Source organism: Rhipicephalus microplus, chromosome 4 (assembly GCF_043290135.1).
Source record: "Rhipicephalus microplus isolate Deutch F79 chromosome 4, USDA_Rmic, whole genome shotgun sequence".
Classification (NCBI taxonomy): domain Eukaryota; kingdom Metazoa; phylum Arthropoda; class Arachnida; order Ixodida; family Ixodidae; genus Rhipicephalus; species Rhipicephalus microplus.
Window position 1 is genome coordinate 125,476,490 of NC_134703.1, and position 17,489 is coordinate 125,493,978.

Consider the following 17,489-nt stretch of genomic DNA (forward strand, 5'->3'; position numbering starts at 1 on the left):
TGTGTAATAAGATCTCCCTTGAATTCTAGTCTTACTAAAGAAAACTAGTTACACAAGGACGAACTTGGAACACTATCCGACCTGAAAAAGTTGCCACTTTAAACTCGTTGGGCGTGCGAACGAAACTCTCTCTCTCATTCGGCGAATGTCAATAGCTCATCATGCCTCTAGTAAGATGGCTGCCGCATCCGCCATCTCATGGTGGGTACGGTTTCACTCATCGGCAACAATTTTCCACTCAAACAATTTTTATAAACCTCCTTGTGACCACTCAATGACCTAAGTGGACTTACATAATTTAACTCAGATGATTCGTCCTTGAATGGTTACGAGAACTGTTCATAAAGCCCAAATTTCTTCAGTTGCTGCATAGACACTAAGTAATCTTTCTCTCTCTTTCTTTCTTTCTTTTTTTTTTTGCAGAAGTCTTAACATGCGAGCGAAACGTAGGAAAACATATTCTCGTTGGAACTTATAAACGAAAACTTCATTTGGAGTAGTCATCGATTTGTTTAAATATTGTCTGAAACGTGTTTTAGGAAAAAGAAGCACTTATTAAGGTTTAGTCTAAGCCCCATGCACATCCGTGCGTCATACAGTGAAATTTATATGTCAATGCGAAATTAATGTGCCCAGGCAGATTGTCCCTAGCGCGCAGGTACGTGCCACGAAAATTGGACAATCCCACAACTACTCCGCTAAAGCTGAAGCAATGTCCTCGGGCGCAAACCTGCACGATACGGCAATTCTTCAAACACCCCACTCGTCCACTAATGTGTGGCGAAACGCAGCAAGTAGTATGGAATTCTCGTTGAATGCCGTGCGAACCAAATCGAATAGCAATCTATTCGGATTGCATATACAAATGTTCGTAGACTCTCAATCACTATATTAAATCCGGAATAATGAAATTCACTGGCTCGAAGCTGCAGACCAAACTCACGGCATGATCAGCAGAAACGTACGACAGGAAGAAAAAAATATCGCTGCTTAAGCGCGAAAGGAGTGGGCCCGGTGTTTATCACCGGGCTTATACCACATATAGCCATTTCACTCCGCCAAAGCGGATGATCGACAAAGCAGTGAAGCACATGGCACAGAAGTGATCACAAATTTCTACAGCCCCAGCATGGTGGTCTAGTGGCTAAGGTACTCGGCTGCTGACCCGCAGGTCATGGGATCGAATCCCGGCTTCGGCGGCTGCATTTCCGATGGAGGCGGAAATGTTGTTGGCCCGTGTATACTCAGATTTTGGTGCACGTTAAAGAACCCCAGGTGGCCGAAATTTCAGGAGCCCTCCACTACGGTGTCTCTCATAACCATATGGTGGTTTTGGGACGTTAAACCCCGCAAATATATCAATCAATCAGCAAATTTCTACCAACGGTGTGGCGTGAACGTTTGGGCCATTTGGTACTCCGCTGCGATGCCCGGTGCCTTATCCTGTGCCTGGATAGCCGAGTCGTTACAACGCTCGTATTGGGCTCTCGGGTGCGTGCGTGGTCTCGAATCCCGCCTCGCCAAGAGATTTCTTTCGCCGAAAGAATTATCTATCTCTTTGTTTCTCTTTGTTTCTCTCTGTCTCGTGTTATTGCTTCTCACGCTGAACAAGTCGGCGCGTGTGTTTCAGGAGCGAAACGGAAGATGAGGAGGACGAGTGGCTTCGTGATCGTATTGTCGTCTTCCGTTCCCTCTACTCGGACTCATTGTCGGCTTGAAGGGCTCCGTTGTTAAAATAACAGAAAGAACTTGATCTGGAGCCTACGTAAGAGCCTTAGGGCGACACTATGTAATAAATAAATAAATAAATAAATAAATAAATAAATAAATAAATAAATAAATAAATAAATAAATAAATGAAACAGGTGATCTGAGGAATTTTGTATGATTGTTATGAAAGCCACTTGGGTATCGCACGACGTGTTCTTCTTATTATCCACTTCAGGTTCTCTTTTTTTTTTTTTAAGAATGTAAAATGCCACGACAGTAGTTCCTCGTGTAAGCTCTGCCTTACCAGAGCTCACTACACAGCATAACCAATCTTTAAGCAATTAGTCAATTCCTAATGTATGAACCGAAGTGGCGTTAAGTAAAAGCAACGATCGATTTGATTGATATGTGGGGTTTAACGTCCCAAAACCACTATATGATTATGAGAGACGCCGTAGTGGAGGGCTCCGGAAATTTTGACCACCTGGGGTTCTTTAACGTGCACCCAAATCTGAGCACACGGGCCTACAACATTTCCGCCTCCATCGGAAATGCAGCCGCCGCTGCCGGGATTCGAACCCGCGCCCTGCGGGTCGGCAGCCGAGTACCTTAGCCACTAGACCACCGCGGCGGGGCTAAAGGCAACGATCACAAACATGGTTAAATATATGGATTTTCACTGTCTGTCTTGGTTGACTTCTTTCATTTTATTATCATACGTGGAAAACATTTTTTTTTTTTCAGTTTCGTTCGAGGTATCCATCGCCATATCCAGCATCAATCCATCGAGTCCTGCCAGCACTGTTCGCCAGGGCTCGCCGCCATGATATGTGACCGGAAAGAGGCAAGCTGCGCGCTCAGACCATCATCCTGTTGCGTAGCAATTGGATGAGCGCCTTCTCGAGTAGGGCCACCCTGTCGAACCTGGCCTGGGGCGGGAAAGGGCCCAGCGCTTCGTCATCGGATGTCTTGCGTAGCATCTGCATCACGTCGGGAGAGATGGCGCCGCCAGGAGCGCTGCCATCGTCCGAGCGTTTCCCGTGACCTACACAGAGGATCAAAACACACAGAGGATCCTCTGTGTAGGTCCCGTGACCTACACAGAGGATCAAAAGCAGGCCGCACGCGTCTACGTTTCGAATTGTTATTGCCAGAACTGATATTATGTTATTACTATTAGTAGTAGCAGTATTAACACTAGTCGAATTTTACCTGTACTATGGTAACAATACCGATTTGTCTTTGTGCAAGTTGTAAGCCGGCGCGGAATACAAAGTCAAGGAGATTAAAAGAAAAGTGCATTTCGTCAGAAATTCATATCAGGTTTATTAAATGTTTAAGAGAAAAGCTTAACAATGCGGAAGGCACAACAAACATATAAGTGGCTCTGGCACATAAATTTGGTGGGCCATGCGCAGTATTACGTCACGAACAAGTGATTCATGGCCGGCAAAGACAAAGAATCTTAGTTGCGGGAAGTACAAAGTCGACGAGTAGGGGATAGAGAGGTGACTCTACCTCTCTATTTTCAGCTTTGCAGTAAAGGCGCATGCCAAAAATGACACGTAAAACTAGGCATTTTAACGGTGTATTTTACTAACTCCAGAAATTTTAATATAAATCTCATCTTAATGTAAAATATTAGCCAACTTTTTACGCCTATTTCTAAAATGTTTTCGCCCACACTCGTGGGTAGTCATTTATCTTAGCTTTGTTATTGGGATAGTTCACCTATATTCTTCTTGTACCCTAATTCTATCCTTGTTTGTATCTTAGAAAAGTTCGCTTTAACGCAGTATACGTAAACTGAATGGATTCCCACTGTTATACAGTTGGCTACGGATTCAAATGTTCTTATGAACTTTCGTATTAGTATCAAGATGACAATGATGGACATTTTTTCTCTTTTTTTCATAAGCCACGAAGACAATTTAAATGCATTCTGGAAGCATTCTATAACCATTGCAACTTCTAAAGAGCGTAAGCGTGAAATACAAATGCATCTGAGTGTTGCTGAAACACCTCGCACGTGCTATTAGCTTTACCCTTGAAGAGGTCGCTTATATGTTCAATGAAAAAAAAAAAGCAGAACGACGAGCGGCACTACTTACCTCCAAGGCATGAGTGACCGTACAGCTTGCAGCTGTCTGCAGAGAGAGAGAGAGAGAAGATGCAAATTATTTCTTTTGAAATTCGAGCCCCCACGCCAGCAGCGACGTTAGGCACGTCGCTGCCGGTGGCCAAGGCCAAGAGTGCGTGACAAGTTCGTGCATTTCAAGATGCCGTGCACGGAGGACCTAATTAACGAAGCGCGCTGGATTTCCTCGAGAAAACCGCGCACTTATACGCGAAGTGAAACAGGACACGGCAATGTGCAGACGAGCTTGTCCTCTGTTGCCTGTAAAATTTCAAAGGAGACACTCAGATTCATTGCGAGCACGTCAATAATGCAGAAACAGCGAGTTTATTAATCACTGTGAGGTCTAGCACAAAGCCGCGAGGACAATCACAAGTAATTACGCACAAATGTGACTTTGCAAAGTTCATCACTTCGCGCTGTATACGAGTATCGGTCTCTGATATCAGCTTCAAAGTTTGTGAGTAGCATTTCGCTTAAACGCTAAAATCTGTCAAATGATATGATAACTATGAAATTTATGCGATTATTATTGCGTCATGCAAATGTACCCATAGGAAATCTATGTAAATTATTTTAAAATAATTCTTAGAACAAGTGGTGAATTCTAAGAGCAATATTTCAGAAACGTCGTTGTAGCCGTTATTCAGAATGCGTTCTTGGTCCTGTTGCGCCTTTGGGTAGCGTGGTGCGGACTCGGGCCATCCGAGTCCCCGGAGAGGACGAGTAGAGAAGCCGGAGAAGGAGAAAAAAATGTTTATATACAGTATTTACATGGTAGCGTGGTACAACATGAAAAGAGAATCACACACGAGCGCCTCTGCGCTAGCGTTTTTATACATCGTCCGCCTTCCCAAGATCCCTTGCAAAGAAAATTTATGCGCAGGATACTCCAATGAGATCGTCGTCGTCCTCTCCGTCCCCGAAAAGGGAAAGCCAAACACCGCCTCCCTCTGAACCTAGGAAAGGGGCAAGACATGCCCAGTTCGCTGTTTGGTGAGGGAGACCCCACGCGCCAGCGTGGCACCACAGCGAGATGACGTGGAATCCCATGCGCAAAGTCGCTCCCTGATGCAGCCAGGTTGACTCAAGCAAGGCAGAATACCCCGTACAGCTGCTGGGTCGACGCTGCTTCGGAGTGTTGCTCTCGGCGGCTGACAAAAGCTTGGCCAACGACTTTTGTGTCAAGAGGAGCCGGCGACGTGGTTTTTCCAGATTGTCCGCGTCCGTCGCCGTCCCGGTGCAGGGTTGACTCATCAACAGCTGCCAGGTGCCAGCAGGCCGCGAAGACCACGTGGAACTTGGGCGAGGCACAACAGCACCCCCGCCGCCAGATGATACATCGGGAGGTCGAGTTGTTCCATGCAGCTCGGCCGGGTCGATGTCGGCGACGTTCCGGCAAGGCTCTTGCTTTCTCGAAGGGCCTGGTCAAACTGGAATGCTCCAAGAGCTGGCCTCTGCGCCCCGCTTCGGTGAAAAGTGGGTGATAAGCTCCAAGAAATGACCTTTGTCAGCCACACACAATGCGACAAGCACCGCGTGCACGCCACTCTCATCGCCAGGCCTCCGATTTTACAAAGCAAACATCTTATCTTAATAACTTAAGCTCAAGGAAACAATGTGCATACCAATCGGGACACGTGTCCAGTAACTCTTTCATACGTAACTCCATTTGGAATCGAGATAACATTATAATCAAGCTAAACAAGCAAACTGTAGAGCTCGGGACAACGAGGGAGTCAGTGAAAAATTTCTCTACGCCCTCACTGTAACACATTGAAAAAAAAGTACACATAAACTAGGTAAAGGTAAACAACAAAAATCAAACAAACCTTCCGCGTCTTTTGACGAGTCAAAACGCTCGACTTAGGGCGTCTGCATTTGTATGAAGGCCACCTCTCTTGTAGCGCACCTCGAAATTGTGCTGCTGCAGTGCTATGCTCCATCTGAGCAAACGACCATTCTTAGGTGACATTTGGTGTAACCAGGTTAGTGGAGAGTGATCAGTTTCTATAATAAACTTAGAGCCAGCAACATAGCAGCCTAGTTTTCGTACGGCCCAAACAATGCAAGCACATTCTTTTTCCGAAGTGCTATAAGCCTCTTCCCTGCTGCTCAATTTGCGACTCAAATACAAAACCGGCCGCTCCTCTCCACTCTGGTCCGTCTGACATAGCACTGCTCCTAAACCGCGTTCGCTTGCATCACACTGAATAGTGAAAGGTTTTGCAAAATCCGGTGCCCTCAAGACGGGTTTCTCACTCAATGCGTGCTTCAGCTTCTGAAAAGCGTCTTCCTTTTTAGAGTCCCATTGAATGTTCACAGGTTCGGTCTTGCGTAAACTATCTGTCAAAGGGCTGGCAATCTCGGAGTAATTCGGGACGTAATGCTGATAGTAACCTGTGAGGCCGAGGAATGCTCTCATCTCGGTCTTAGTGCTGGGACGACGATAACCGACCACCGCGGCTACCTTGAGTTCGGACGGTCGACGACGCCCATTTCCTACAATGTGCCCTAAATAGCTTACTTCAGCACAGCCCAAATGACATTTCTCTCTCTTTACCGTAAGACCTGCATTTTTGACCCGTTCCAAAACCATCCGAAGGTGTTCAACATGGTCTTCCCATTTGTCCGAAAATATCGCCACATCGTCTAGGTAAGGCAGCGCAAATTTCTCGAGCCCGTGGAGAACCTTATCCATCAGGCGGCTGAAACAATACGGCGCGTTCTTGAGCCCAAAGCTCATCATCAAAGGACGAAAAGTGCCCAGGGGTGAGATAAAAGCAGCGTATCGACTCGCGCGCTCTGTCAAAGGGACCTGCCAATACCCCCTAACAAGGTCTAACGTAGAAATGTATTTCGCCTTAGACACTGTCTCTACCCTCTCTTCAATGTTAGGAATAGGGTAAGTCTGGTCGACTGTTACAGAGTTCAGGCGGCGATAGTCCACGCATGGCCTTGGATCACGGCCCGGAATCTCAACCAAAATCAAAGGCGAGGTGAAATCACTGTCTGCTTCGATGATAACACCTGGGTCGATCATGCGGCGAATTTCGGCCTCTAGTATCTCTCTCTGTCTAGGTGACACCCGATACGGCTTACAGCTGATCGGCTTGTTAACCGTCAGCTCAATGTCGTGCTTAATCACATCCGTTTTGCCTGGCTTCTCGGAGAAAACGGTAGCGAATTCCTGTACTAAAAGCTCTAAATCTTCCTCTTGAGCCTTACTTAGGGTGTTCCCTGTGTCTACCCTATCGGACAATGTGCTGCTGACCGTGCCATCGGAAAGACAAAGGATTTCCGCGCCCTCATCCTCAGGAACATTGAGTGCAAGGTTTACTACTGCTTTTCGTCGCATGTAGGGTTTCATTAGGTTACTGTGATACACTTTGGGGCATTTCCGGCCCCACTTTACCTCGTAGTTGGTGTCTGAAAGCACTGACAACACTGTCGCTGGTCCCTCCCATTGTACGTCCAGCTTGTTTTTTCTTGAAGGGCACAACAGCATCACCTCATCGCCCACTCTAAAGACTCGCTTTCGAGCTGACTTATCGTAACGGGCCTTGGAAAGCGCCTGTGCTGCGCGCATGTTGCTCTCCACCACTTCGCGTGTAGTCCCCAGTCGCCCCAATAAATCCAGTACATAGGAAACCACATTAGGGTCCTCCCCATATCCAGTCCATGACTCTCGTATTAAGTGCAGCGGACCTCTCAAGTTCCTGCCGTAGACAAGTTCAGCCGGACTAAAACCCGTACTCTCGTGTGGGGCCGACCTCAGAGAAAACATCGCAGCTGGTATACACCCCTCCCAGTCACTTTTATGCTCAAAGCACAAAGCTCGCAAAACGCGTTTCATGACCGAGTGCATGCGTTCCACAGGGTTCGACTGTGGATGGTGAATAGAGCTATGCGCGATTTTTATCCCGCAGCGTTCTAGGAATGTAGTCGTAAGGCAGCTTGTGAACACACTTCCGTTGTCACACTGTATCTCCGAGGGAAAACCCACCCGAGAAAAAATAGACAACAATGCGTCCACCACGCATACTGAACTCAACTCTTTCAGTGCGATTGCCTCCGGGAACTTGGTGGCAACGCACAGCGCGGTCAGGACGTACCGATATCCTGATTTAGATGGAGGCAGAGGCCCCACGATGTCAATCACGAGCCGACGGAAGGGTTCTGTGACTATTGGCACTAGTTTCATTGGTGCCTTCCATTTGTCTGTTGATTTTCCTATCCGCTGACAAGTGTCGCATCCACGGACAAACATCTCTACATCCTTCCAGCACCCGGGCCAGTAGAACTCCTGAGCCAGCTTAGCTTTCGTTTTCTTTATACCTAAGTGGCCCGCCCAGGCGTTGCTGTGGGCCAGGTCGAGAATGTTCCGCCGGTATTTTAGTGGAACTACCACTTGGTTGTAGACCCGCCCTTTAGCGTTCTCATACCTGCGATGCAACACCTCGTTTTGGGTGTAGAACGAAACGTTCTTCCTAGAGTTACCTTCCTTATGTATGGCATCTAGCAGCATAGAGAGTGCGAGATCCGCCTTTTGATCGACCACTAGCGTTGCACGGTCGGTTCTGGCTAGCTGACACCAACTGGTGGACGCGGGTGTTAACACCGAGCCTGTCACCAAGTCCTCGTTTTCGGGCGTTAGAGATATTTCCTCGCTGTTGTCGACCATAGCCCCAGTTTCCGTCTCGACAACTCGCATGGCAGACTCATTTTCCGTCGCAACTACCTCAGGTTTTCCTACACTGCCCTCGGACGTCTGTTCCCCAGAGGGTGAGCTGCTCAGCTGTTGCGTCAGCTCGCGCGCCTTCGAACGGGTAAGGGCCATGCAAGCTATTTCGGTGGCAAATGATTCTCCACGTGTTTTTAACATTTCCTCAGACTTATTTGAAAATAGGTAAGGGAAGTGCTCCGGAAGGTTGGCTGAAATTGCTGCTTCCGTACACAATTGGCCGAAAGGGCCCTCGATTACAACCCTCGCTATCGGTAGGCAGACGCTTTGCTTTTCTGCCACTTGCCGAATCCAGGCACACTCTCCTATATAGTCTTCGGAAGATACGCAACTTGGATGCGCTACATCCATTGTGGCCGCCGAGTCCCTCAATACCCTACACATTCGGCCGTTCACTGAGAGTGTCCTCATGTAAGGCTTCAACAGCTTTAAGCTATCCTCTGACTCCTGAATTGTGGCAAATGCCATGTGCCTCTTACAGCTCCTGGCCATGTGGCCCTTTTCTCCGCAGCTGTAGCAAACAACTGGCTTCCGCGCTTCTAACGCATGCGCTATGTCACCAGGCGCCTTTGAACCTGATGAAGGTGCCGCCTTAGTCCCCTCACTGTCCTTTCCCTGCTGATTGTCTAATAACTTGGAATTTTCGGGTTTCCAGTTATTTCTTGCAAACCTCTTGCGTCCCTGGTTTCCCGACCAGCTTTCTACCTTTTCATTTTTTTCCGAAGTTCGTGGTGTATTGCGGAGACTACGGCGTGAGCAGTAATCTTCGGCGAGTTCTGCTGCCCTGTTCATGTCTACGTCTTTCATCCTATCCTGCACCCAAAGCCTTACCTCCTCGGGAATTCCCCGGTAAAACTGCTCAAGTACCATCAACTCAATGACCTTGTCATGGTTGCCATAGACTTGCGCGCTTTTGAGCCACTCTTCAAAGTTGGCTCTAATTTGGTAGGCATAGTCTGAATGAGATTCGTTGCCCCTCTTAGAGTGCCTGAACCGCAGGCGGAAAGCCTCTGTCGATAGGCGACATTTTCGTAGCAATGCAGCCTTTACCCTGTCATACACCTCGGAGTCCTCTTTATTCATTCTTGCGATAACATCGGACACTTCGCCTGGTAGTACGCATATCAGTTTTTGTGGCCAAGTCTCCCTACTAAACCCTGCATTTTCGCATGCTCGCTCAAAATGCACGAGGTATAATGCAATGTCGTCACCCGCCTTGAAGGTGTGGATTAGATCCTTTATCTTTGATTCTCCACCCCCTGAATTTTGATTTCCCACGGACATACGAAGCTCCAGTTCTTTCAGACGGATTTCATGTTCTTTATCCTCGCGATCCCTCCTTATTTCCTCCTCTCTTTGTTCACGGGCTAAGCGCTCACGCTCCTCTTTCTTTGCCAAAATGGTTTCTCTGGCCTCAATGGCCTCTTCTAAACTCACTTCCTCTTTTCCCAAGTGCTCCAAAATTTGTTGTTTTCTTTTAACCGAGCCGACCGAAATATTCAGCTCCTGACAAATTTCGAGGAGTTCTTGGACCTTAAACTTCTCCATCTTAGATATGCACACCGTTTCTCTTCTAAGGTAATTTTGCCCACGAGCCACCCAATTCTTGGTCTGCGAATCAAAATTTACCAAAATCACCCTACCACGTTACCGACCATCTGCGCTAACGAGTCTGGCGAAAAGAAGAGCAAACACGCGGCACTCACCACTTCGATGCAGCCGACGCAGGCGAATCCCATAAGCTGCCAGCCACTGTTGCGCCTTTGGGTAGCGTGGTGCGGACTCGGGCCATCCGAGTCCCCGGAGAGGACGAGTAGAGAAGCCGGAGAAGGAGAAAAAAATGTTTATATACAGTATTTACATGGTAGCGTGGTACAACATGAAAAGAGAATCACACACGAGCGCCTCTGCGCTAGCGTTTTTATACATCGTCCGCCTTCCCAAGATCCCTTGCAAAGAAAATTTATGCGCAGGATACTCCAATGAGATCGTCGTCTTCCTCTCCGTCCCCGAAGAGGGAAAGCCAAACACCGCCTCCCTCTGAACCTAGGAAAGGGGCAAGACATGCCCAGTTCGCTGTTTGGTGAGGGAGACCCCACGCGCCAGCGTGGCACCACAGCGAGATGACGTGGAATCCCATGCGCAAAGTCGCTCCCTGATGCAGCCAGGTTGACTCAAGCAAGGCAGAATACCCCGTACAGCTGCTGGGTCGACGCTGCTTCGGAGTGTTGCTCTCGGCGGCTGACAAAAGCTTGGCCAACGACTTTTGTGTCAAGAGGAGCCGGCGACGTGGTTTTTCCAGATTGTCCGCGTCCGTCGCCGTCCCGGTGCAGGGTTGACTCATCAACAGCTGCCAGGTGCCAGCAGGCCGCGAAGACCACGTGGAACTTGGGCGAGGCACAACAGTCCGTATACAACAATCTAGGCACACTCCAAGTGGCAATTCGTCGACGGCGTCGCTGTCATTGTCGCCGTAGTGGTTCAGGCAAGGGTCAAGTGCGATAACCTATTCGCAGTAGTGATTCTTATTAAGGTAGAGAAAGGCGTTATTTTCTGTCTCCCAGGTAAGACATGGCTCAACGCTTCTATAGTAGTGGAGTGTGAAGGATGAATACAGGTAATAGTAACAAGAAGAATAGGGGGAGTTAGCTCGTGGCATTCACGGCAGAGAAAAGCAAGACGCCGAGGCTTGTGTGCTTAACAGCCCAAGTTCTTAATTTGTGGAGAGTCCGGTATTGGGCGTCTCGGAGTCGCACCCTGGAAACGGCCGCGAGCACGCTATGAGCGTAGCACATAGTCATGTTTTACATGAAACGCATCTCATGAATATATTGTTTGCATCAGTCATGTACCTTTTTCATTCATTCACGCTCCGTAATATCAAATTTGGTTTACGTGAAGCTATCGAAACGACCGCGAGCGCACCATGAACTTGGCATGTGATCATGACTACTCGTAACATAAAAATCATGACATGTATATCATGATTTCGACGTTAGGATTCGTCCCTTATGTTGGCTCTTCAGTCATGTCATACCATACCAGTTTTTCAAAATGTCATGTGAACGAAACCACCGCAAGAGCACCAACGCTATGAAATGTAAATCATGACATTCATGACAGACATGTCATGATTTTTATGTTATGGCTATCCAATTATGTATTCATCATCATCATCATCATCATCATCATCATCAGCCTGACTACGTCCACAGCAGGACAAAGGCCTTTCCCATGTTCCGCCAGTCAACTCGGTCATGCTATTCATAGAGGCATGTTATTTCATACCAATTTTGGTATCGATACCATTATGGAGACGTCCAGAAGAGCTAAACGTCGTAGGCGGATAGATAGATAGATAGATAGATAGATAGATAGATAGATAGATAGATAGATAGATAGATAGATAGATAGATAGATAGATAGATAGATAGATAGATAGATAGATAGATAGATAGATAGATAGATAGATAGATAGATAGATAGATAGATAGATAGATAGATAGATAGATAGATAGATAGATAGATAGATAGATAGATAGATAGATAGATAGATAGATAGATAGATAGATAGATAGATAGATAGATAGATAGATAGATAGATAGATAGATAGATAGATAGATACGCTCAATGTCGCCGAAGTTTGCTAAGAAATGTTTCGCATTTAAAAACTTTTTCTAAACACACGTTGTCCCTGCGGGGACTATAGTCTAGAGGACGTCGTCGACGCGACGGCCTTAATAGTTGACCTCTCAGAGGTACACTCCGTTTCGCACATGGGAGGCATGAACTTCCAAGTAACTGTCAAGAGCATGGCTTCCATGACTTTCATCGTCGACGCTGGCTACCTGACCGTCTGTGGCGAGCGTATTCCTGTCGGACTGCAGGTAATTAACGTTGCTAGCCTGTTCCTATCAGCCTTCGTCTCCAACGAGGTACTCGTCCAGGCTTTGTGACCACACGACAAGGTATTGACTGTGACCGCTGGCTTCATGACCGCACGATGCGGAGCTCTCACAGGCACACGCTTTGTCCGAATGGAAATGAATCTCACAAATCCCGTTCCCCAACTATCTTCGCGTTTCTGGTCATCGAGTCACCTTCGACTACCACGCTCTGTACAGTGTTTCTCATCGGTGTGGCTCTAGTGGTCATTATCGAGCCCAGTGCACAGCACCTTTCTGTGGTCGCTGTGGTGTGCACGTACACGGAAGCCAAGGTTGAGACCGCCCCATGCCGACTTTGTCGAGATGGCCAACCTACCACCGTCTGCCCTGTGAGTCGTTCATATTTCAGATGCTGCTGCGGGGACCTTTCCTGTCCTACCGTCTGTGTCGCCAATGGCAAGAGATGAACCAGAACTCGGAGCTGTACTAGAAGAATGCCAGAATTCGATTCTAAGAGCGACATTAAACGGCGAAGAAGAAGTGTGCAGCTTGGCCAACCCGAGCGTGCCATGTTTGCTGATCTCACCGACAAGTAAATCAATTGCGTTTGACCTCGTGTCTGTCCCAGGCGAACATGCCGTGCCATGTTCGACGTCGGCCCAAGCCGAGAAACACTTGTAGGTACCGACGCCACGGACTCATCGATAAATCTAGCAGCTGAGTGCTCAGTAGACGCCGACGTTGCGAGGTCTACGGATGCTGCATGGTGTTTCGCCAGAAACAGAATTGAAACTGACCGAGCCAAGCTCATTGGCTCATTCCGAAAGCCAGGCTCGCGACTTCCTTGAACAAGTAGAAAGACGCCATGGGAGCTCTTTACCGACGCGTCTCGACAAGCAATCCGTGATCAAGGTCGTTGGAGGCGGCGACAACGTTGACGCTGCAGCTCTACCACTATCTGATTCGTCAGAAAGCAGCTTCATCCTCGGAGTCGACAGTAGCGTCGGACTCTCTTCTAGCCTAGATGGATGTGACGTGAAATGCAAGCCCAGCAAAGTAAGCCGAAGTTATCAGCATGGCCCGCGTAAAACTTTGTGATATTCTGTGTTTACAATAAACCAATTTTTTTACCGTTGGCGACGTTCGTGCATTCAAATCCGCATTTAATTTAGGCTGTTACTTTCCTTTCGCAACAACTCGCTTCAGTGGAGTTGGAATTATTGTTTTTAACCGCGCGCTTCTACGCAATCCTCATGTTTTCTATGACGGGGTTGGACGGGTACTGGCTTTTGACTGCATGCGTCCTATCGTCCTTCAAGCTGCGCGTTTCGTGCATTTATGGGCCAGCTCAAGCAGCGCTGTCTAACGATTTTTTTTCCGTGATCTGAATGTGTATTTTCTAGACGGTCATCATGTCATACTGGAGATTTCAGTTGTGTATTAGACATGCGAGCTGACGTGCAAGGTCCAGGAGGGGGTCACTCTAATCGGAACGCGCGGGAGCTGCGTCGCCTGGTCCAACTTTTCTCTTTGATAGATACGTACAGACTATAGTGCATGGACCACAGTATGCCTGGACTTGGCGGCGTAGCACGTCGTCTAGTCGGTTGGATCGTTTCTATGTGCCGAGCGCGCTAGCTTCTTACGTATCGCACTCCGATGTAGTAACATTACCATCATCCCGTGTTTATATACCAGACCACCGACCAGTGACGTTCGAGGCTTACTTTCCCTTTCTATCATCAGTGAGACCTTGGCGTCTTGACATCCGCATTCTGCACGACGCGCGTTCACCCTCCAGTTTATCTAGAAACTTGCGCACCTCTCTTCTAGGATCGAGTGCGGAAGCATGAGACGCGCTCAAGACACAGTGGCGTGTACACTGCTCAGTAGCAGGGCGTGCCCTTAGACACAGTGCGTCCGAAGAACTAGGGGACACGGCCACAAATTTGCGTATAGACACCCGGCAATGCAGTTTACGATATCTGATGGTAGCGCCAGAACACACAGCCTAGCGAGTAGGCGCAGCCAAGCCGAGTCTTCCAACACGTAGCCTAGCGAGTAGAAGCAGCAAAATCATACTTGCACGTGCATATCATTTTCTTTCTTAGTTGTAAGAAGGGGTGTCACAACTTACTATGTAAGCGCCCAGGAAGCGTTCCTTGAAAACGTGCCAAACAGGGCACTGACACTTCAGCGTGTCACTGTGTTGAGCGAGCGTTTCATTTTCTTAGTATCCCTGGTGGTCGGTATAAACAAAGCTGAGGCGACCCAAAAAGCTTCGTCGCGCCCTCTGGTCCACTGTCGGGTGCCTATTGCTATTCGGGTTGATCGGCTAACTCACTTGATGCGCGCATGGCAGTGACAGTTACGGGGTCGTTTTCAACGCCTTATTGCGGCGGCGTCGTTGACAGCGGCTGCTTGGCATTGGAGACGTAATTCATGTGCTCACCCTGAGGTTCTGCGCTTTGCGAAAAGCTCGCTTCTCAACCCGTTGAGTCTACTAGGAACTCGGGCAGCCAGATCCTCCCCAACTGCGTTGCCGCCGGCACGTGGTCAATCAGTTTTCCAAGCTCACTTTGCCAACATGGCTCGTACGACAATGTCATCACATTGCGGTACCACCGAAACAGCCACAATGTTAAGTAGGCTCCCTCAAATTTCTTCAGAAGTAGCTGAACAACTTTTCACAAGTCCGTTAGCTGACGAAGTGAAAGAGGCACTGTCTTCCATGAAGCGAGGCTCGGCCCCCGGGCCGGACGAATGACCTTTTGAGCTTTACTTAACGTTTTGAGACGGCATTGGCGCTGTTTTCACCTCTGATATTTGCAGCTGTTTTGAGAACTTTGATTTCCCTGATAGCTTTCGCGATGGTCGAATCGTTTTAATACCTAAACATGACCCATCGTCGGTTGGCCCAGAGGAGTAAGGACAAATAACGCTCCTCAACGTTGATTTTAAAACTTTCGCAGCAGTTACCACTCAGCGTTTGAGAAGCCTGATGCCTTCTTTAATAGGCCATCATCAGGCGTGCTCTATTGCTGGAAGCCCGCCGCGGTTGTCTAGTGGCTAAGGTACGCGGCTGCTAACCCGCAGGTCGCGGGATCGAATCCCGGCTGCGGCGGCTGCACTTCCGATGGAGGCGGAAATGTTGTAGGCCCGTGTGCTCAGATTTGGGTGCACGTTAAAGAACCCTAGGAGGTCAAAATTTCCGGAGCCCTCCACTACAGCGTCTCTCATAATCATATAGTGGTTTTGGGACGTTAAAACCCACATATCAATCAATCAATCTATTCCTGGAAGAGAGATCCACAGTCTCTCCTTGGTTACGCATGATATAATTGCGTACACATTAGCGAGATCAGCTCGGGGACTCTTGGTTTCACTTGACCGAGAAAAGGCATTCGATCGCCTCGATCATGGCTTTCTATTTAGCATAACGGCACGATTTGGCTTCTCCCAAAACTTCATTGACCTTCTCAGAAACGCGTACCGAAATATACGCAGCACGTTGTTTCTTGATGTTTTAGAGAGTGGGCCATTTCGTGTTACCTGTGGTGTTCGCCAGGGTTGTCCTTTATCCCCTGCACTTTTTGTACTCAGCCTCGAACCATTCTTTCGCTCACTAATCGCTGATCAATACGTTCGAGGCCTTCCTCTTCTAGGTCGTGGTACCATGACGGTAACAGCATTTGCTGATTACATCACGTTGTATTTGGAGAATGAGGACAGTTTATCTCGTAGCCTACGACTTTTTGCTGAGTATGGCACGATTTCAGGTGCTGCGTTAAATTTTTCAAAATTTCGAAATTTATTCATTGGTTCCCCAGACACCTGCCTAAGTCCATTTTTCGGTCTTCAAAAAGCGACTCCATTCGCATTCTGGAGATTGATTATACTAGCTAGGACATATCAGCCACCTTGTGGGTTTCACTAGACGAAAATGTAAAACGACACTTCTGGGAAGCACAAGATTATAATTTACCGATGCTCGAAAGAAGGTATTTAGCACAGACTGTGTTTTGCGGACGTGCATGGTACATATCCCATGTCGTAGAGCCCCCATTACGAATCACTAGGTCGTTGCAATCCCTCGTTGGCTCATTTTTCTGGTCAAGTGGAACAGAGCTGGATTGCCGAGCAGCTCTTGGGCAAACGAGAAACTGCGGTGGATCCGCATTTCCATCCGTCTCTGTTCATTGCGGGCTGCTTGCCCTACGATTCTTACTTCGGTTGTTGCATGATGATCAGTGTCCCACGCGTGATCTTGCCTGCTATTTCTTAGGCACCAAGATACGCTATTTACTACCAGATGCACGGCTTAATTCTGCACCGCAAACACTTAACGTGCCTGCATTTTACTCAATGGCAGTAGCATTTTATCGTCACGCGCAGCAGGTTTGTCCCGATGTGGACATTCTCGAAAGCCGCACTGTAGATACAACGGCGGCTCTTCTGTTTCCTCTGGTTCCTCCAGCCCGTTTAGCACGATCAAGACATGTTTCGTGGAGCACGATAACGACATCGTTTTTGCCTGGTCACCTCCGTGACTTCATGTGGCGTCTTGGACGGAGAGTACTTCCAACACGGGACAGGCTGGAGAAGTGGGGCATGGCCCCATCTTCCACTTGCCCTAACTGCCCGTTACAGGAGTCTAACCAGCATATGCAGCAGTAATGTGTCATTGCGAAGGTGTTTTGGAAGGTCGTTAGCACTGGTTTTCGTGGCCTATGTGGTAATCACTTTGTCACATCTCGTCGCTGCTCGCAAAGTCGCTTTGCACGCCTTTTAATAGCTGCGGGAGCTTTTTGTTTGTGGCGTAATAGGTGCGAGGCTGTTGTGGCAGGTCATCGTCGTCGTGCTCTCTTCCCAATTCTCGAACGCTTTTACTCTGAACTACTATCGTTTCTGTCGGAGGAATTGTTCTTCCTTGGGGAGGAAAAATTTCTACGACAATCGTCATGCCGCTTTCTGTCCGTAGTTGACAGACGTCTTCGATTAGTCTTCCAA

General features: G+C 48.1%; 1 protein-coding gene across 4 annotated transcripts in view; it reads right to left on the reverse strand.

Moving 5' to 3' along the window:
* Window positions 1–2,394: 2,394 nt before the first annotated feature.
* CCHa2 (neuropeptide CCHamide-2) overlaps window positions 2,395–17,489 on the reverse strand; it is a 37,035-nt gene continuing 21,940 nt past the window's right edge. For all 4 annotated transcript variants that reach the window (XM_037423408.2, XM_075893633.1, XM_075893632.1 and 1 more), the window contains 2 exons: window positions 3,822–3,857; window positions 2,395–2,755 (listed from right to left, as the gene is read on the reverse strand). In XM_037423408.2, the coding sequence (XP_037279305.1) occupies window positions 2,568–2,755; window positions 3,822–3,857 (224 nt within the window). In that variant the 3' untranslated portion in view covers window positions 2,395–2,567. The remainder of the gene's footprint in view (window positions 2,756–3,821; window positions 3,858–17,489) is intronic.